This window comes from Mycteria americana, chromosome 1 (assembly GCF_035582795.1).
Source record: "Mycteria americana isolate JAX WOST 10 ecotype Jacksonville Zoo and Gardens chromosome 1, USCA_MyAme_1.0, whole genome shotgun sequence".
Taxonomy (NCBI): Eukaryota; Metazoa; Chordata; class Aves; order Ciconiiformes; family Ciconiidae; genus Mycteria; species Mycteria americana.
The window spans coordinates 119,730,946-119,752,126 of NC_134365.1; the positions used below are offsets into that span (position 1 = coordinate 119,730,946).

The following is a 21,181-nucleotide window of genomic DNA, read 5'->3' on the forward strand; positions in this document are numbered from 1 at the left end:
CTTTTCTGTTTTGTTCTAAATTATTTTTCAATTTAATTGATTCCTAACACTGTATTGCCTCTTTGATCACAGCTTAGATCTGAGTCGATGTTTTAGAAGACTTTCTATAGTAATGCCAACATCGTTTCACAAATCCGTTAACCATTTTAGAGCTCATAACTGTGTGTGTTTAGTTAGGATTATTTTTATTCCCCATGTACACTACTCTGTATTCATTCATATTTGAATTTCCTCTGCTTCTTCATTGCCAGATCGCTCAGTTATGTGAGATTCGTCTAAAGCTCTTCACAGTCAGGTTTTTATTTTAACACCATCACTATCTGGCATCATCTCTGGAAGCTGTCTTGTTACTTTTCAATCTCTTCCAGATCATTGTTGCACACTGAACAGCACAATTGCTAGTAGAGATCTTTGAAGGAGGCTACTGAGAATCTTTCTGTCATTGTGAAAGTTGGTAATTTATTTCACCCCTTAATTCTAATCTTTTAACTGTTTGTTAGTTCCCAAGGACCTTCTGTCTCTTTCCATACCAGGTTAGTTCAGGGGATCTGCATGTGAGCAACTCAGATACAACTCTTGTCTTTGGTTTGTATTTTATAACTAACTGCTGCTGGCAGTCTGCTGGGTACTTCCTGGCTGTAGGAGGATGAAGGGAGATAGCAGGGATTGCTGAAGCAGATCTCACTGAGGTCTCACAATGAAACGTTTGGTCATAGGTGAGATATGACTCCCCTGTATTGGCTCTTTGAGACCTAAGTCTTGTGTCTCTGGAATCAGAGGATTTTGGTATGCAGTTTGTAGCATCAGGAAGGCCAACCACTGCCTTGGCTTAGTTTCTTTATTAGACTTTGAAATCATGCAAGCATTCTTCTGTTGACCTGATTTTCTTTTTCAACTTGCTTATAGATACAATTGGGTCTATTAGACTTGAGAGGCAGCTCTTTCCTGCATTGATTCTTCCATGGTATCATGTTTAGTCATGTATACTAACTCTCTGTCTATTGTAGCCTCTGCTACTTTGCCCAGCGTGGGAGTAGACTGACTTGTCTGTAGCTTTCAGAACCATTACACTGTCTTTTCTTAAAGTCTGGTGTTGCACTTGTCATCTTCTAGCCTTACAGCACTGATGTTGATTAAAGGATGGATTGCACAGCCCAGCTGGTAGTTCATGAATTTTGTATTTGAACTATGGATTAGCATTGTCTGGGTTTCGCAACCTGTTACTCTTCATTTTTTGGTTTTATTTTTGTTTTAAAGCCATTTCTGTTTTCAGTTAAAGAGGAACTAGAGTGTATAAGCCTTTTACTGTATTTGATGTATAGATTTTCCATTGTAAAGATCACTTATAATAGTGAATGTCATCTTGCTTCTTCATTGGTTTTGCTAAATCTGGCTAGGTGTTGGGTGTTTTTTTTTCTTTTGAGACATTTGAAAGAGTTTTTATTCTTGGCTTTTATAAAATTTTAGAAGCTTTCCCTTAAGCATAGTAACACAAGCCAATAGCTACTTATTTAATTTGCTAGAAGTTGTTCTCTTCTATTTTTGTACTTTGGATATGCTTTGTTTTGTTATCTCTGGTAGCTACCTTGATGTTGCTGAGTTGCAAGATACTAGCTTGTTGGGCAGCCATCTTAGAACCTGGTGTTTCTTCTTAGTGGTATGTGTTTTCTGAGCCTTGAACATGTTATCTTAATGTCCATGCTACTTGTAAGTGTTTTGCCCTTCTACATATCCCTTTTAACTGACTTCCTGGACATAAATCTCCCCCTCCCTTTTTCCCCCCCTTTTTGCTTGGTTTCCTAAATCAGTGGGGGTTATAATCACATTCTTTGTCAGTCTGTATCTTAATATTCTTTGAACCCAGTGGCTAATTTGAAACAAACTTGACAGACATCAAAGTGATTAAATTTTTTCAAGTTTTATGAAAATTGGTGATTGGCAATAGGAAAGGGGGCCAAACTTAGAAAAAGACAAGAATTCAACTGGTTCAGCAGATGTCGGGCCAACGTGTCAAACAGTGCGTGCACACTTTGAAGTAAATATGTGCTATCTCTTGACTTGACTTGGATGCCAAAAATGTACATGTTGGCATGGGGAGAGAGAAATATAGAATATGGGGTATGGGAATGGTGTATATATAGGGTATGAAAAGAAACAGAAGGTGAAGTGGAAAGAATAATTTGGAGGAACTGTGAGGGGGAGGGGCCTAGGAATGTGGAACAAGGGAAGGACAATCCCTGATACTGCAGAAGAATGTCAGGGAACCCGTGCTGGAACTGAAGTCATTCTTTTAGGACAGTAAGTGATGAGGATGCAAATCTGTAGGAATCTAGTCTTCCTGAGTAGCTGCTCAAGAACTTAAGCAAACCATTTATTTTCCTGACAGTGATGAGTAATCTTATGAGAATATGAAGTTTTAATACATTCTGGTCATTTGCATAATGGCTTTTTGATAATATAATCAGCTGAATTCTTTGCCTTGTAGTAACTGAAGTGTTGGTTCTTGTACTGCTACTATTATCAAATGTATAGAACTCCAGATCCTGTGCCCTCACAGAGGATTGGCTGCTGAATGGTTTGTCTAAATTATACCCACTTGTTGGGCTTTGTGGAGAAACCTAGAAGCCTGGGGAATGGGAACTGAAATTCACACCTTGGTTTCCTAAGGACGTGGGTTTAAGGGCATCTACAATATAAATGCTGATGATAAAACCTAGAATTACCTGTAGAGCTATATTATCAGTAGTTGAGAGCTGCATCTAGTACTGTTGGAAGGTTGTTTGACTTTGATTCAGCATACATGGATTTTTTTTTTTAAGTGAGTAGCAGAGTTTAATTCTCCTTTGCCCCATGTTTCCACACATTAAAGTTACATTTGAAGATAAAAAACGGGAGAACTTTGAACGTGGCAATCTAGAACTTGAAAAACGGAGGCAGGCTCTCCTGGAACAGCAACGCAAAGAACAAGAGCGTCTAGCACAGCTGGAACGGGCAGAGCAGGAAAGGAAAGAACGTGAGCGGCAGGAGCAAGAACGTAAAAGACAACTGGAGCTAGAGAAACAGCTGGAAAAACAACGGGAATTGGAACGGCAGAGAGAAGAGGAAAGGAGGAAAGAAATAGAAAGAAGAGAGGTAACCAACTGGATAAAAGGAAGGTGGTTATGTCGCTGGCAGCTGTGTTTGATTAGAACAAAATGTAATGTGTACACTAAATATTTTGCCGTCATTTTTAGTAAGCAAATGTTTAAAGAATGAACTTAAATTTCTGGGTTTTTGAAGGTAAGGAAGGAGTCAGTTATCTCTTTCTTTTTCATGTGAAACGAATGGAAGAGACATTTAGATCTAGGACAACGTGCTCCTCTGACTTCTTTAAAACTAATAATAATAATAATTGTTATTTTCTTTGACATAAAGAAATGCTTGAATGAACGAAGAAAAACTTATGGGCATTGGTGGCATTCATGATTTTCCTGTGATGAGTTAATTTGTTAAAGAAAACACATACTGGTTAACTTAAAAAGATACTATTTTCAAATAATGATGCATTCAGTGCAATAGCATTTTATTCTTTGCAAAGCTGCAGAATGTCTAATGTTGGAGGTCGGAAAGAGACTTGATGCTATCCTGGAGAGTTCTTGAAGTCTTAATGTGAAACAACGTGTTAAATCAGAAAATTGGATCTTGGGAAACTGATTAAAATGGAGTGATATTCTGTTTAGTCACCTGTCTGCTGTACAGTGAAGCCCCATTTCACCAGTGCTTTCAAGTGAAAGTTTAAACAATTGAGCAATTTGTGTGCTTAAATAGAGGCACATATGTAGTCCACAGTTTAGCAGTGCGTTTATATTAATGTTTTAATTGCACATTAGAATATGAATATCAGCAATTAGAATAGTTTCTCAAAATAATCTTTCATATCTTTTTAAAATTTATTTTTTAAATGCTACAGGCTGCAAAACGGGAACTTGAGAGGCAGCGGCAACTTGAGTGGGAGCGTAATCGTCGGCAAGAATTACTAAATCAAAGAAACAAAGAACAAGAGGACATAGTTGTTCTGAAGGCAAAGAAGAAGACCTTAGAATTTGAGCTGGAAGCTCTAGTAAGTGATCGCATTGCAGATAAAACACATGAGCACAGTAGTGACTGATATGGCCATGTTTATTTTCTATAACTTCAACTTTTAAATATGGAATTAAAATACTTTTTAGATCCTGACTTGCATGACAAGTCATTCTGGTAAAAAAGAGAAACGTTTTTCTTTTTTTTCTAAAGAATGATAAAAAAAATCAGTTGGAGGGAAAGCTTCAGGATATCAGATGTCGGCTGTCTACCCAAAGACAAGAAATTGAAAGTACAAATAAATCTAGAGAACTGAGAATTGCAGAAATCACCCATTTGCAACAGCAGCTACAGGTGAGAAAACATTCTGTAATTTTGTTCTTAGCCTTGCATTTTGACCTCCTCAACTGCATCAATATCCTAAACAAACTTGCCACAATAAATGATGTGTTTTTCCTTGTACATAAGGAATTGTTGTAGATAATTTGTCATTCTTTTAAGTGAAGTTCTTCAGACGTGTCTAGGAATTGCTTCCTACACTTGAAGGTGTGTCTGTGGATATCACTTCATTCTCATGGAATCCTCTTGTGAGGAGCAGTAAAAAATTGTTTGGCTGAAGATGTTAAAGGGTTTGGGGGGATGAGGAGAATGAAATTTTACGGCATGTATTTTTGTTGGCAGTGATTGCTGTTTGTGTGCTGAAAGAAAGAATTGACTTCAGTGAAGTGGCTTGTTGATGATGCTTTTTTTTTTTTTTTTTAAATTATAAAATAATGACCTTTCAGAATTGAAGTTACCCGTTAAACCAGTTAGTTCTTGGTCTAACCCTGGCATTCGTCTTTCCTGTTTCTCTATCTAAAATTCTCTGTCAAATTAAAGATGGAATTGAGTAGATGTCTGCTTGTAGTGAAAGAATATTCTTTGCAATTTGTAAAGGTTTCTAGATGAGTTGTAGTATTTGATTTAGGGATTTTTGTCTTTATTAAATATTTTGTATTGCTTGAAATTAATTCTTGGCCAGTAATGGGGGCTGTCAGTGCTTTTCTACCACTACAAAGCAAATCTCACACTTAATATTATGAGGGCTTAGGTGTAAAACCTATCTTAAAACCTAATCCTACTGTTCCATTTCAACTTTCTAAGCATAATTAATATAGTACATTCATCTGAACAAAACCAGAACTTGAAAGTTTAGGTGTTTTGTTTTATGTATGAGTAATTTTTTTACTTTTTATTTTTCTTCTTTCTTAAAACATCTTACATTTCTATTGAAGTTTTGTGTACACCATTACACCTTTCACAAGACATCTTTCTTTTGGCAGCAGCTTGTTATAAAGAGCATAATTTAGGGACCATTCTTACACAGTGTTTGTGTCCACTTGATGCAAACAATAGCAAACAAGAAATCCTACTATGGGACGCTTGTGACAAACAACTGCCATTGTTAGGCTTGAAACCACTCTTCTCTCTTCAATGAAATGCTCCTGTATTGCCAACTGAAAATGAAGTCAAACAGCATTGAATCAAGTGTAGGAAATTAAGTTACACTTAGCAGTACTGGCTCAGAGAGACAAAAAACCTGACCATGCTTGATAAAATGAATGAAAAAGCCCCCATTTACCTGAATAAGTTAAAGACTACTGATCTTATGTGCACAGCTGGTCTCCATGTAAAAGCAACAACCACCTGAATTTCCCTCTAACCCTTCTATTCCAAAAGCTTTGCATAGAAATGGTCTAAGGTACCGTAACTCAATTAAGAAGAAGCTAAGGAGCTACATAGCCATTGATAGATAAATGCTATTTCAACAAATTGAATGGAATTCATATCCTACTTTCATATTTCATATTTCACATTTCATTTCTGTTAACTTGGTAATTTTTGTTCAGTTAGCCTCTGTAGTCAGAAAAGAGAAAGTATCTCTGTGCTTTTGTCATAATGTAACAAATTAAGAAGGAAAAAATGATATGTTACAGTAAAAAGCTCTGTCATTTATGTTATAGCAAAGACCAACGTGCTACAGTTGAGATAGGGCCCCGTTATAACAAACATCGTAAAAAACCATGAGAAAATATCATTATTACCAGCAACTTGGAATGAACTTCCATAGCTGGGTATAATAAATGGAAGGTGCAGAGGGAAGAAAAAAATGTGAAACCAACACTATTGGGAAACAAGTAATGAGAAAGATAATCTATCTACAAGTAGATGTGGTTAAGTAGCTTATTAAAAAGTACTAGATAAGCAAGGGACAGTGTTCTCTGTAGAGTCATTAACAATTTCTTGAATTTTTAATCATATCCTTGGCTGATCATAGATGTGCTTTTTCCTTACCTACAGCTTTTATGCATTGGTTTTAACTACATCACCATGAAAGGAAAAGTTAAGGAGGGCAGAGGAATTCTTCGCCTTCCTAACATTTAGTTTGTGCTACTTATTACTGAATCACAATGGTTGAAAGCAGATAGCTTTTTTTTTTTTGTCTTCAGCGTTTTGACACCACTTTGAAATTTTATTGAAACATCTGGTGAAGTACAATGAATTTTGCACAGTTGTCTACATTTTACTCTTGTTTTGGAATCACTGCTATATTTGTAGTGATTTTTAACCGTCTCCAGTCATTGTGGTTGGTACTAGATGGTACATATCCAGCAGCTTAGTTAATGCCTGTTCACTTACTAAATTGCTTCATTCACAATGACTGTAAGAGCACTTCTGTAACGAAAATCACGCTTGCCTTTCTTGGTGGTTGTTTTGTTGGATTTTTGGTTTTGAGGTGGGTTGTTTTTTTAGGTTGACAGCAATAGCTGTGGCTTTCTGGTATTATCTTCTCTCAGGTGATCATTGATCTCAACCACTAATATTTCAGTTAGTGTCTATTGAGAGGTTTATCACAATTGTGATCCCAGAAAGAAGTGTCACTATTTAGTAGAAAAGGCCAAATTTTATCTGGGGAGAACCTAAGAGAGTGGATAGCTTTTTCCTGGGGGGGGAGGGGGGAAGAGTTTCTCAAATATCCTGTAAATTTTACTATCTAATTTGTAGAGGAAAGACTAAAGCAGTAAGCGACTTCTTTTAAAAGGAGATTTTGAATTTTGATCCTCTAAAATCTCCAATAGATTAAAACGTCAATATTGTCAGTTATCTTTGTAGGATGATATATCTTCACTTGGAAATATTTTAGTTTAATACATCTGACACTTGCTATGGAAAGATGAGTTAAATCAAAGGAGTAATTATTCTTCAACCTATTAATCAGTTTCAAGATAGAGTTTGATTAAACTTGTGGAAGAACTTGTATAACAATCCTGGGTGATGAAAATTTGTGCTAGTTATATGAATCTGTGGAATCTGGTAGAGTGGTATTTCCAGGGATGTTCGGAAGGATGCCGCCTTCCAAACACCTTAACTGTATGTGTTCGAATCATGTTTATACTGTCTGCAGGGCTTCTGCTAGTTACCTGCAGGGATTATTTGCCTCCTTGATGAACACTTTGGCTCTTAAGTAATTTGGCTTTCCTCTGAAGCACTGGAAGCAGGGTATATGGCAGAGACTTAAGATGTATGGTGGTATCTCAGTTTCTCATACACCCTCTTGCTCAGGGCATAGGATTAGAAGGGAACTTTCCCTCATTAGATTGACAGGAACTGGGTTTTGATTGATTTGTTTGCCTTCTACTGCTCTATGGGACATTATTAAATTCTTGGAAATTTCTTGTTGCATGAAACTTCATTGTTAGTGATGCCATTAATTTCTTTCATCTGTTTCTGCAGTACAACTAAAGGATGTGGAAAAGCATATTGTGGATGCTCTTGGAATAGATGCTTATTACATGGTTGTCTGATTTCAGGAAACAGAACTTGACCCTCATCATCCCTTGGCATTCTCTGTCCTTAAATACTCTCCAAACTATTCTGTATATTAAGATTGAGTAGTCTGGAGTTTAAAAGTATTCTGGCCTTTAAAAATAAACAACTACGGTTAAGATTACATTCCACCCTGAAATATTGTTCTGTGTTACTTTTTGTGCTTGAAGAATGATAATTTTTCTGTAAATGCTGTTTCATTTTGACATCTGTTCTGCTATTTGGCTTATCTAAGTGGTTCTTGAATTGGAATGATACAATTTTGATATCCTTGTGTCTTGAAAGGTGATTTCCTTTCCTCTTTCTCTTGTTTATCCATCAATACATTTAGTCTACTAGATGCCAACTTTCTTGGATTATACTACTTGAAAACGTCATTTCCACGATGCCTGTGTACTATAGTAATTTAATAATACTGTTTAAATTTTTCATCCCAAACTATGGCATGGGGCATGCAGGTGTTTGCGTGGGAGGGTGTGGTGGAAGGGAAAGTGTGAACATAAAGGACAGTGTTTTGCATCTAGTTTAAGAACATGGTAATGGTGGTTGTTGGGAAGGAGGCAGGCCCCCTCAGGCAGATGATTTGGGAAATGCTGCATTATTTATTGCTGTTTCTCATTTGGTTCTAGGTAGGGAATAATAGTCCCATGACAGGAGTATCTGGCCTTCATGATATCCTTGAAGGGCTGAAAAAGATCTGCTGATGCTATAGGGAATGCAGCTGAACAGTGACAGACACATGTAACTCCCAATGGTCAAATGCATAGTTTACCTTGATTTTGATACTTTGTGATTTTATAAAGTCCTTGACCCTGCTGTGCTATCTTAAGTACATTTTTTGGAACATGAAGAGATTACAATAGTCTGCAGTCATTGCATAATCGTAAGATCTGAGCTGTATACTGCAGAGGCCCAATCAAAGACTGTCATGAGTAAAGTGGGACAGCTACGAAGTCATGTCAGTATGGTCAACCTTCTGTTCTTGCAACAAAAACTAAAAACTTTTCATGGAACTCACTCTGGTATTAAGCAATTAGGTGACATTTATTCTTAGGATCATATTATGTCATTTGCAATCCTTCATGACAAATTGAAATTGTCAGGTGGTTGATTCCTCAAAAGCCTGCAATTCAAGACAACTGCGGAAATAAATTACTTAGTTTGCCTGAAAGATGGGATGTTGACACTCAGGTGGCTTTTATAAAATAAGCTGTTTCACATCGTGCTTCTATGATATGTTTTGACAACTTGAAGTTGGAGGTCAAGGCTTCTGAAAGGTGTATGAAGTAGCTCTTCATCCTCCAGAAAGAGCAAGGATTATATATATTTTCATATATATATATATGATCCACCAAAGGAGGAATTTCTCATCTGCAGGATCTCCTGTAATATATTGGTGTACAGTCTTATGAACGTGTGTTGAAATTTGAGAGAGATCATAATCCTCTTTCAAGAGTGCTAAATCGAGAGATCTAGGACCCAAGTATTCACATCTAACAGAGCTTGTGTTGCATAATGTTTGGCCATAATATATTCCTTTAAAGTGAAAGCCTGTATTTTCTCTTCTTTAAATAAATGGTAAATATTTGTCTTTCTATTCCTGATCAAAGTTAATATTCATTTATTAAAATGAGAATCAAACGGTTAGTAAGTGCTTGTTTTAACATTTCCTGAAATCTATCCTTGTCTCTTTGCCCTGGATTTTAAGTAATTCCAAGCCAAGTTACCTAGTCAATGAGAATCAATTCTCAAGTAATATGCTTAAATTTGATATGCTCACTTTTTTGTATTGGCAGAGAACTATGTCTAAGTGGTAGTACCATACAGATAGTGGTTGGATAATAGCAATAATACATAATTTAGTGAGAGAAAAAGTAGAGTCATTTCAGAAGAAATGAAAATGAGAGGTCTTACGGCTAAGGTCATCCTTCACTCACCTTTTTGTCTGTTTCTCTTCTTGTTTTCTCTCTCCTCGTTGTCCTCCATTCAGGAATCTCAGCAGATGCTTGGAAGGTTGATTCCAGAAAAGCAATTGCTTAATGACCAGCTAAAGCAAGTTCAACAGAACAGTTTGCACAGTAAGTGTATTTTTGTACATGTCTAAGTTTGTATAGGACAAGATGCTGCATTGCACAGTGTACTCTGTAATTTCTTTTTTTGTGTTGCAAGATGCATGTTGAAAAATGTTGCTTTCTATGACCTAAAATCCTCCATGTAAGAAAAGACTTATTTGAAAATATGTTTAAAACCAGGAGATTCTCTTCTTACTATCAAAAGAGCCTTAGAAGCCAAGGAACTAGCACGTCAACAGCTTCGAGACCAGCTAGATGAAGTAGAAAAAGAAACCAGATCTAAACTTCAGGAAATTGATATTTTCAATAATCAACTGAAGGTAATCCTAGACTTTTTAACCCGTTCTTCTAAATGTTCAGTTAATTATTTTCTAAATTGATTATGGAAAAAAATATTGAACTACAATGATTGATTTAGAATATCAGTTTTGGGAACATTCTCAAATCTTTTTTTTTTTTTTTTTAAAGAAAATACTAGTTAGCATCCAAACTCAGAGTTTGAATCAACTTAATCTGCAGAATCTATTTAAGAATAAATTTGAGCTCTGATTCCAGAACCCTGATTGCAAATATGAAATTACCTGTTTCTGCCCTTTTGCATCAAAGAAGTGCAAGACTGTAGTAGGTCAGCAAATCTGCTGGAATCAGTACTTCAAATTGAAATCTTTAATAAAGAGACTTGATTTTCTACTGACACACAGATTTTTTAATCTGCTGTTCGTAAGCTCATACTTGTTCCTGAATGTAGTTGTCTGTTGTTTGTGGTTTCATGCTTTATTGATCAGTCTTTTGTTAAAACTGTGTGATTTTTGTTTATTTCTGCACAAGAAAATTACAGAAATTGCAAAAGTCAGTAGAGGAAGTGTTCAGAGAGAAGTGATAAATCAGTTTTAGTTATAAACTTTTAATAGCATTCATTTTTTAATAAAATATTCTAATGTTAAAGTACTTTATCTGCTAATTCAACTGATGGTTTCTCCTGAAAGCTGACTAGAAAAAATACACAATTTCCTGCGAGATATAATAATATACAAGATATAATATATAATTGTGCTACAAGTATTTAGAAGGAAAAGCGCTATGATAGATACATTAATATTTCTATAGTTGTTTTGAAATTAGATCAACTATGATTACATCATATGCTTTAGGATGCAAGGCATGTTTGAAGTTAAGCAACAAGTAGCTTGGTTTAAAGTTATTAATAATTCTAGGAAAAATTAAAAGCTGTAGACCATACCACTACCTGTTTCAATGCCAATTCAAAGATGACTCTCAAGATCTTAGGCAGGGAGGTAGAAAGGGGAGAATCTCTGCAGAGTCGTAAGAGACACAAGACAAACAAAATATTTGCAATTTATTTTAAAAGAAAACAGAATGGTTTACCTCACTTTTTTTTTTTTAATATATGTATGCTTTTTGGACACATCTTAACACATCATGCTTTTTGGGTGATTTTTTTTTTCTTTTGAAATGGAGTCCTTTTGAAGTGTTTTGCAGGTAAATATGACCAAAGGATCATAGAATCATAGAATGGTTTGAGTTGGAAGGGACCTTAAAAATAATCTAGTTCCAACCCCCCTGCCGTGGTCAGGGAGACCTTCCACTAGATCAGGTTGCTCAAAGCCCCATCCAACCTGGCCTTGAACACTTCCAGGGATGGGGCATCCACAGCTTCTCTGGGCAACCTGTTCCAGTGCCTCACCACCCTATTAATTCTAAAATTAGTGTCAGCATTTGGTTTGATCATAAATGACCTAAACAGCTTATAAATGGGCAAGGGGGTGAATAATCTTAGTACTGTGACAGTAGCAAAAAAACCCCAAAAAACAAAAAACCAAAACCCAAACCCCAAACACACAAAATTCAATATTTTAAATACTGAAGGGCTCGACTTAAGAAATAACAAGCTAATGGTTCTTAAAAATTGAAAATGCACATTAAACAAAGACACTGATTTATCAGAATGTCTGCCATCTATCCAAGTATGCCTTGTCTAATTTTAAACTATTTTGCAGTTTAATGGGAAAATTGATTTCTGTGTTCAAATCTTAGTATTTAGATTTATCACTTTAGATGCTGAAAATCAGTTATGTAGACGGTTCTTTGGGAAGACTTCGGCAAGCTTCCCCTGGCTTGAGGATATTGTATATTTCATTTCATAATGTGTAGAAGCAGTTCTTAATAGGAAGATGACTTTTTGATGCTGTATGTTGGTATTTTTGCCTTGCTGCAGCTTGCTTTGCTTGCTTGGAAGAGATGAGTTTAAGAGGTGAAGACAAGGCAGTGGGGCAGTTGTACTATTGAAACTGAGATGTGTGAGTTTCATTCAGAGAGTTGTATCTTCTCCCTTTTCTACTGTGCAAGATGTATTTTTGGGGGCCTGGATGATTTTATTACTAGATTTAAATATCTACAAAAAAATCTACCTTTTTGTGGACTCAGCTTGGAATGGTTGTATTACTCCCACTGCCAGAGAAACCTCTTAGAAGATCCTGTGTGTGCAGCAGTGATTTAATGGCTATTGTTCTTGTGGAGAGAGCTCTCATAATGCCTTGTGTATGAGACTTTATGCACAAAGCTAGTGAAAGCTTTGTGAGACTCATAGTTTTATTAGGGTTTGTATGAAGTGGAAGTTCTGTTTTTAAACCAAGGCAGAACACACTGATCTCTTAGGTAATAATATTGCTCAAAACAAAGTAGTCTAGGAACTTGCATAATTCTCAGGTACTTTTACCTAAACTATCAAAAATCTGTGACAACTTTTAGGAACTGCCACTGGAAAGATGGTTGTTACATTTGAAATAGGTAGAAAATGGCTTATAAATAATTGCCAAATTAATAGCTTCCCCAGTTCACAGAAGAACTTTTTGTTTACTTATTAGTAACTGGCTGCATAAATACAGCAGGCTCATTTGGTGTGCTACAATACCTTGCAATTTGTATAATTATCAGTCAGCTGTATAAAGCTCACATTTAAATGTAAAAAATTAAAATGATACATTCCAAATAATGTATCAAAAATTCCACCAGATCTGAGCGCTAAATATAATAAAGGCTTATTATCTTGTAAACTAAGGGAAAATATGTAAAGATAGGAAATACAGAAATGTTTATTTTTTAAAATGTATTTTTATTAAATAAACTAATTAAAACCTCAATTTTTAATAAAGGCTGTTTCTCAATTATCATGTAGGTTAAAACTGATAGACTACTTTTATGATGATCTGCTCTTACTTTATGCTTCAGTATGCTAACTGAGACATGCACATTTGATGGGGTGGCTGTTAGGACGGCAGCACCATAATTGACACTGTCTTGTGCAGCTTTTGTTCTCTGAGAAGTGGTGAGAGGCACTGGCGCTTGCCTGTGTGTATAACACAACTAGCTTCTGGATGAGAAGCAGAATGATGTGGTACTGTTTGCGAACTCCCAGGAAAAAAAAGCATATCTAAATACTCTTTAGGTATATACCATGTTACAGCATTTTGCACTCATTTCCTACAGGGAGAGGGAGTAATACATGTCTTTACTTAGTCAAAATGCTTAATTTAATAGAAAACAGAGCCAAAATGGTAAATATGTAAGCTACTGCTCTCTGAGTACAACCTATATGCCAAAGTAGTTTTGATGAAATGCTTAAGAGACAGTGAAGTTGACAGCAACATTAAATTATAACCTTTTGTCATCATTGTTGAGCTTTATTCCTTATTGGCTATGAATATTGGTTGCATTATCTCCTGTGTGAATATATCCTTAAATTTTGCAAAACTCCATTTCTGATTCATTCTTTTGAAATAGGCTACACTTGATCTATTGATAGGGAATACAGAAATATGCCACAATAGTACAAGATAAATTGAATGATTTAACTAGTATCTAGTGTGCCTTTTCATTGATGAGACCATAACGTTTACCTAATGTTCCAATATATTTTAGGTTATGGGTCAACTTCTTAACATCATAGTAGTATACAGTGGATTGCACTGCATTTTGCCTCCATATTATAGTTTTTATGTTCTGCAATAAGTGAATACTTAAAACAAGTGTTAAATTACCTCATCTTTGCTTCATGTCTTAATAGCATATATGAGTGACTAGGAAGATAAATGAAACATATTTTTCCACTGGATCTTTTGTCATTGCTCCAAAACAACTGATTTAAATTTCTTCTGATTAGTCCTTTGGAGCTCAAGTACTTTGGTTACTTTTGTTTCAAGTTAACATCTCAAGAGTTGGAAATGTTCATAGAATTTGATTCCTTTTCAAAAACTTTCTGGAGTATAAAATGTTATTAATATTTCAAAACAGATAGTTTCAAGTATCTTTATTGAATATCGTTAGGTAGAACCACATGGTTTCAGGAAACTTACTACTTGTTTGGCAGAGAAATAGGTACCTTAGCCTGCAGCTGATCAGTTATCCTTTTAAACCAGATTTGAGGCATTTTATCGGAGAAGATAATAGTCTTGTGGATTGTGCTGTATTTGGCTATAGAGTAAGTGACTGAGTTTGTAACAAGGCTGAAAGTTGGGCCACTTTTCCGTGTCCTGAATTATGGTTGAAGAAATCTAACTTCCATTACTCTTTAAAAATCTTAGCCTAGAAATCTAATAATTAAAATTGATACAGTTATTAGTAAAATGTAACTAGCCACCTGTTTATTTTCTTTACTTTATAAAACACTTCTGTAGAATAGAAGGCTGTTAGGTTTCCTGTTTGTATATGTATAGTCCTACTATACTTTACCTTTACAAATTCTTTTTACATTCAGTGTGAATTTACATGTAAATTTTACAAAGGTCAGTCATTACACACTGCAAATAAAGCAATTAAAATAATTCTTAATACAGTTCTTGTCTCCAAAGACCAAATAATAATTTCATATAGCATAGAAGAATCAAGTATTTAGAGCTTATCTGTGTTATTGCACAGGAGAAGACAACTAAATTAGTGTTTCTGAAATATGTTAGTCTTGCTGAGAAGCTGTTCTCAGTGCCTGGAAAAAGTGGTGAACAAGTAGAATCAAGTTCTTAAAAATGTTTTACATTTTGTGTCATGTTCCAGTTGTTGTCAGTCCCTGTCTAGTCAGTGTGCACTGGACAAGTCTTGCATATGAATGCCTGTTTACATTTGAGCATTTCTTTCTTCCAGTCAGTGGCAATGGAAGATGCAATGCTGCAGTGCCTGGCAGTTCTCCTGGGCTGCGTCAACTACTTAGACTCCTTTCTAAAGGTCTCCATGCCATACTCAGGCAGTACACAACTATCTCAATCTGAGTGATGAACCTCCTCCAGTTATGTGCTTCACTTTACCATAAACAGATGAGTGTGCAGTGTTTAACTAAGTTAGTATTTAATAAGAGGTGCTAGCACTAAAACATAACCAAAGAGAAGAGTTTATAATTTGATTCTTTATCTAATCCTTACTGCCTAGATGAGGAGTGTGCCTTGAATTGCAACCCGGGCAAGGTACTAGTTAGTTGTTTTTGTCTTTTGCTTATCTGAAACTTCAAGATTTTAAGTTAATTGCCTGTTTTGGTCATGATGTTCAGAATTTTTAAAAAGAAAACACTTTTATGTTAAGTATTCCTACACAGCACTGTAATTTGTGATTCCAGGTATGAGAGAGATGGCAATACATTCCCTTTATTAAATCCCCCATAGCTATAATATGGGGTGAAAGGAGGAACTGTCTCTGTTAAGGACAAAGCAGGCACTTTGGGAGCTGGGGAATGGGGTAGAAGAGAATTGCTGTGGGAAAGCCTCAGTGAGCACAGAACTGTAGGGTTCTTTCCTCTGGGATCAAATGCTCTGGTTTGTCTCAAGGGGAGAAGATTTGATGGAAATCTTGTGTTGTAATCCCTGAAGTATCCTAAGCTCTATTGTCTTTCTGTCAAAAGGCAAAATTTGGGCTTAAACTACTACATTTCTAACGTTAAGGTTTTCATAGCAATATGACTTGTCTGTATATAGCGAATATTACTCTGCTGTATGAAACTCATATTTTAATTCATATTCAATATTATGTGGGTGCCTAAATGTGGCTATTGTAACATCTCAAAATTATACTTGTTAGTCTGTTTGTGAATTAAGTGGAAAGGTAACAATTTCTCTTTGCTTTTAAGGTAAGACATGCTTTGTCCTGCACATCAGAAACAAGCAAAGCATTGTTATGTCTTCGGAGTTACAATATACGATTTGTAAATGTACAGCTTTTAAGTTGCTTATGTCTGTAAAAGATGAGTGTAGGACTGTGCTGAATATTCAGCTGGCAAATGTTTCATTCTGTTGACTGTTGAAGTGTTACTATAATTTTGTTCAACTGGTGTCCTGTAACACTGTGGGAGATGCTCATTCTTTCTCCCCCATCCTCCCACTGGTACTTGGCAAAGCAACAGAGCATCTATCTATTGCATGAGATACCGATCAAATCTTTATTTCCTCCTAGCTAATGCAAAGAAGGACATATATTGCATTTTTTAGTCTCCAAAAATATTCCATCCAGTGCTAGGAGTATAAGCTAGGTTAGATTTTGTTAACTGTTACAGGTATGTCACAGAAAAATCTCTTCACAAAATACTGAACTAGCGCATTGGCTTAGGTGGGAGGGAATAGTGTGTTAAAATGCCTACGGAAAACTTAAATAATTATTAAAATGTCCCTTGAGATCCTAACTTAGTTGAGCATATAGATAAAATGACAAAATAAGCAAACAAAATAATTAAATTATTTGGACCAGAGTTGGCAGCAGCACTTAACTGCTGTGATGCAGCAGTTAATGATTCTATTATATGTACTCAGTATGAGAAACTACTTGCTCCAGATGGGCATGGAGGCATGGCTCATAGCTACAACTTCCCCAGTTTTCTATTTGGCAGTAAGAGTGGCATATATCATATGTTTAGTGGTGAGAGAAACATATATGTCTAAACTATAATTAAAACAAAGTTTGGGCTAGCCTTGTAGTTGGACATCTAGTGGAAGTAAATAATGTTTGGTGCACAGATGTCTTGCAAGTTGTAACTTGTTTTTATGTATTTGTGAATTCAGGAAGTTTTTCTGAAGGCGGGAAAATACCAATATTCTGAATTACGAGGTAGATTCCTCCTGATTCTGCATATATAGATGAACTGAACCATTCTTTCTAGTTTACAAATTTCTTGTTAAAAAGTAAACTAAGCTCAGATACTTGCATCGGGGTTGTCTCACTTAAAGCTTTTGAGATTTATTGGGGGTTTTTTGTTTAACTATGATACCATTTTCTTGTGGTTTAACCCAAGTTGGCAACTAAGCACCACACAGCTGCTCTCTCACCCTCTCCCTGCTCCCGGTGGGATGAGGGAGAGAATCGGGGGGGGGGGTTGGGGGGGTGGGAAGAGTAAAACCCATAGGTTGAGATAAAGACAGTTTAATAGGACAGCAGAGGAAGAGAAAATAATAATGATAAAAGAATGTAGAAAACCAGTGATGCACAATGCAATTGCTCACCACCCACTGACAGATGCCCAGCCTGTCCCTGAACAGCGATCGCTGCCCCCCAGCGAGCTCCCCCCAGTTTCTATACTGAGCATGACGTTGTATGGTATGGAATAGCCCTTTGGGCAGTTGGGGTCAGCTGTCCTGGGGCCAGCTGTGCCCCCTCCCTGCTTCTTGTGCACCTGGCAGAGCATGGGGAGCTGAAAAGTCCTTGACCAGTGTAAACACTACTTAGCAACAACTCAAACATCAGTGTGTTATCAATATTATTTTCATACTAAAATCCAAAACACAGCACTATACCAGCTACTAGGAAGAAAATTAACTCTATCCCAGCTGAAACCAGGGCACCTTCATTACTCTTCAAGAATTTTAGTTCCTCTTTCTTTGCCTAGTGATTATTTCTATTTAACTGCTCAAACACCAGAGTTTGGGATAAAGATGCAAAGGAGAAGAAAAAACAAACCTGGAAAGCACTGTTGTCTGAATAACTTAAAATTTTGCAAGTAACAACAGGTTATCTTCAGTGTTGCCTTATTACAAATGTGTGACTATCCCAGATTTCTCTGTTCAGTAGCAAGAGGAGTTCTCATTGGCCAGGACTCCGAATCTTGAGCTTCTTTGCATACAAAGTTAAGTGACAGGAGGGGACATGAATGTGAAGGAAGGCTAGAGTAAGTAGAACAAAGGATTTCTGAACAGAAGCCTGTGATAAAGCTGAACTAAATGTAGGAGTCAGAAACCTGTGCTTTGGCTAGCAGTCTCTTTACCCAGAAAAGAGAAACAGCTTGTTAAAAATCATGAATACTAGTCAAGATATTTGGTACTTCACAGAAGTAGTATTTTGAGCTTCAAGAGCTTTGTAGATACTTAGTTTCATGAATTTCTGCAGTCTACAAAAATTCCTAATACTGTTGGCCAGGTGGAAAACTGCTTTCAACTGTGCCATTTTCTAATCTATGTCCTTTCAGATGAATGCTTGTAAATCACTCTACTGCTAATGTTCTTATGATTGTATATTTGTCCTTTGCACTTGTACATATTTTTTGATACGAATAAGGGTTCGGGAGGTCATGTAGGGAAGGTGGGGACTGTGATTCCCCCAGAGAAGTTAATTTGAAACAAGGGTCAAATCCTTTGTACCTCAGTATATTACAAGTGTAACAACATTAAAGAAGCTGAATTAATAACATACAGTTATTGAAAATGACTGTTCATTCTAGTTAGCACTTCAGAAATTTATAGTCTGGTCAGAGGCCACCTCTAGTTCCAGGTGCAGTTGACCAACTGTGTGTTCACTGCAATCTCCTGATCCCTTTATTTTCTCCTTGTTCTTTATGGGCCAACTACTAAACCCCCATTATGTTCAATATTGCTATTGTATTTCCTTTTTTGTAGCCCTTTTCCTTAGTCCGGAATAAGGCTATGCATGAATGTTTATAACCATGGGCATTCAGGGTTTAAAAATTTTCCCAGAGGCAATATCCTGCCTGAATAATTTTGGTGATTTTGCAGGAGTAGTTTATTTTACATTCTCTAATATCCATGCTAGAGCCTAACTAACTACTAAGCTTTAATGTGGCTACGGAAAATAATGATGATCATAAAATATGGTATTGCCCAAATTGTCTCTGTATTTCAGTGAGTTTCATGGCCTTAGCAGAGTTTTAATTAAAACCTGTATAAGAACTGATTATCTCTTTAATGATGTTGAATTCAGTTTTCATTGAATTTAAAATTGAGGATCATTAATGAAATGAGACTGAGAGGTGGGATGCGAGGTTCATCTTAACTTTTTTTAAACTTTCATCCATATATCAGAAGTGTTTTTAATACCTTGCAAAGGTCATGTGCTACTCTTCTTTGTAATGTAGTTATTTTGACATCTTAAAATTTGATGTTGCACAGTGTGCAGTTGTTCAGCACTAATGCATGTATTACTTTCACTAACTAAAATTTTGAGACACAGTGCAAGTACAGTCTGTAAATAAACAAGTATTAACTTTCAACTTTTATGAAACTATAGGTAAGAACTTACTAATAATGTTGTGAAATTAACTTACTGAAACTTTTCTCATTTTGGCCCTTTGAATCACTTGATATTTAGGTTTGGAGTTTTTATTTATTGTTATGCAGTTTTCTACATTTCTGTCAGTGCATGAGGAATGCACTGAAGTCTTCATCTGGCTAATTTGTAGATTGTGAATTTCTGAAAAACTATCCAAATACTTTCAAGATTAACTCTTTCAATCCCTGAATGAATTAAGGTAAAGCTTTTAAGAGACAAGAACTAAACAAACCTGCATGATGTAAGTCATAACATATTTCAATAAAAGTAGACATTATTAAGATAGAGATTTAGAAACAATTTCCTGCTACAAACTTTTTCTGCATATTTTTGTCTGCACTGTATTTTTGTTAAAACATACCAATTTTTTTGAAGTGAACTATTTTCAGTGAAAATTTCAATTGTCATAGGTAAAGTTACCCTTTGTTTCCTTGTAATACTGAGGAGTTCAGATGCAAAATTCTAGGTTATGCAAAGAGATTCAGGATAAAATTTGTATTTGTGTTAATAGGTGTTATTGCAGAAAACAAATCTTGAGAAAAAGATGATGTTTTTATTATTATTGATATTCTAAATGTTTCAGGCAATGTTTTTCCAGTGAATTAGAGGAAAACTGACTTGTATATGGATGAATACTCTCTGTGCCATGATTCATTCCAGAGACATTGCTTAAGGAATTCAATCTCCTGGGTATAAAACAATCCTGAAGATTCTTTAGTAAATGATCATTAATTTCAAAATAAAACCAATTAACTGAAACAGTTGCTATTATGAGGACCTCACAAGGCAGATTTTTTGTATGGAATTTAATAAACTGATTCAACAAACCAGCAAACAAAATAAAACATAAGTGACTTTTCAGATTAAGCTTTGTCAAATTTTTGTCAACTTTTTAGAGTCGCATTTAAAAAAGGCTTTCTTGTTTCTTAACCCTTTAACATCTCAGGTTATATGGATAAAAATAGGAAAACAGTAAGTGGCTTATAGACCTCTGAAATGTACCTTAAACATCTGCCAATGCATTTGGCGATACTGTAAGTTTGAACAGAGATATCCAACCATTTGCAAGTTTTGTTACTTCACAATGAAATATATGGGGCCATTAGTTATGATTCACATAGCATATGTTTACACATATTTTACTTTTTTCTCTAGGAGCTGAGAGAAATACATAACAAACAGCAACTACAGAAGCAAAAGAACTTGGAAGCTGAGAAGCTGAAACAGAAGGAACAAGAAAGGAAGACAGTAGAACTGGAAAAGCAAAAAGAAGCTCAAAGGTAACAAACTGCTGTAATTTAAGCCCTTTCTGTAGAGATGTTGGAGTGCAAAGCATTTTGCAAACAAGTAAAATAAACTTTGCCTTTCCAGGAGCATAATCTGATCTCAAATAATATATCATTAAATGACAAGAATGCCCAAGACGTAGACCAAGTTTCATTTCAGTGCAGATGATGCCCCTTAAAACTAGGGGAATCTCTTGGTTTATCTTTGAATGAAAGTGTGCTGTGGAGATGAACTTCTACATCTGTCTGTAACTCTTAACTCTCAGTGATACATACAGATTTCAGCAGTGTTACTTAAATGTGTAGTGTACTTCTACACCTAGAGACATTGTTGAACAGTGTAACTAAATG

General features: G+C 35.7%; 1 protein-coding gene across 10 annotated transcripts in view; it reads left to right on the forward strand.

The window, feature by feature from the left end:
• The window catches only part of ITSN1 (intersectin 1), a 144,954-nt gene that overhangs the window by 61,355 nt on the left and 62,418 nt on the right, over positions 1 to 21,181 (forward strand). For all 10 annotated transcript variants that reach the window (XR_012777950.1, XM_075517835.1, XM_075517885.1 and 7 more), the window contains 6 exons: positions 2,870 to 3,132; positions 3,950 to 4,099; positions 4,273 to 4,413; positions 9,917 to 10,004; positions 10,179 to 10,318; positions 20,700 to 20,824. Coding sequence is in view for 9 of the 10 variants with exons in the window: in XM_075517835.1 (XP_075373950.1) it covers positions 2,870 to 3,132; positions 3,950 to 4,099; positions 4,273 to 4,413; positions 9,917 to 10,004; positions 10,179 to 10,318; positions 20,700 to 20,824 (907 nt within the window). In the remaining variant the exon portion in view is untranslated. The remainder of the gene's footprint in view (positions 1 to 2,869; positions 3,133 to 3,949; positions 4,100 to 4,272; positions 4,414 to 9,916; positions 10,005 to 10,178; positions 10,319 to 20,699; positions 20,825 to 21,181) is intronic.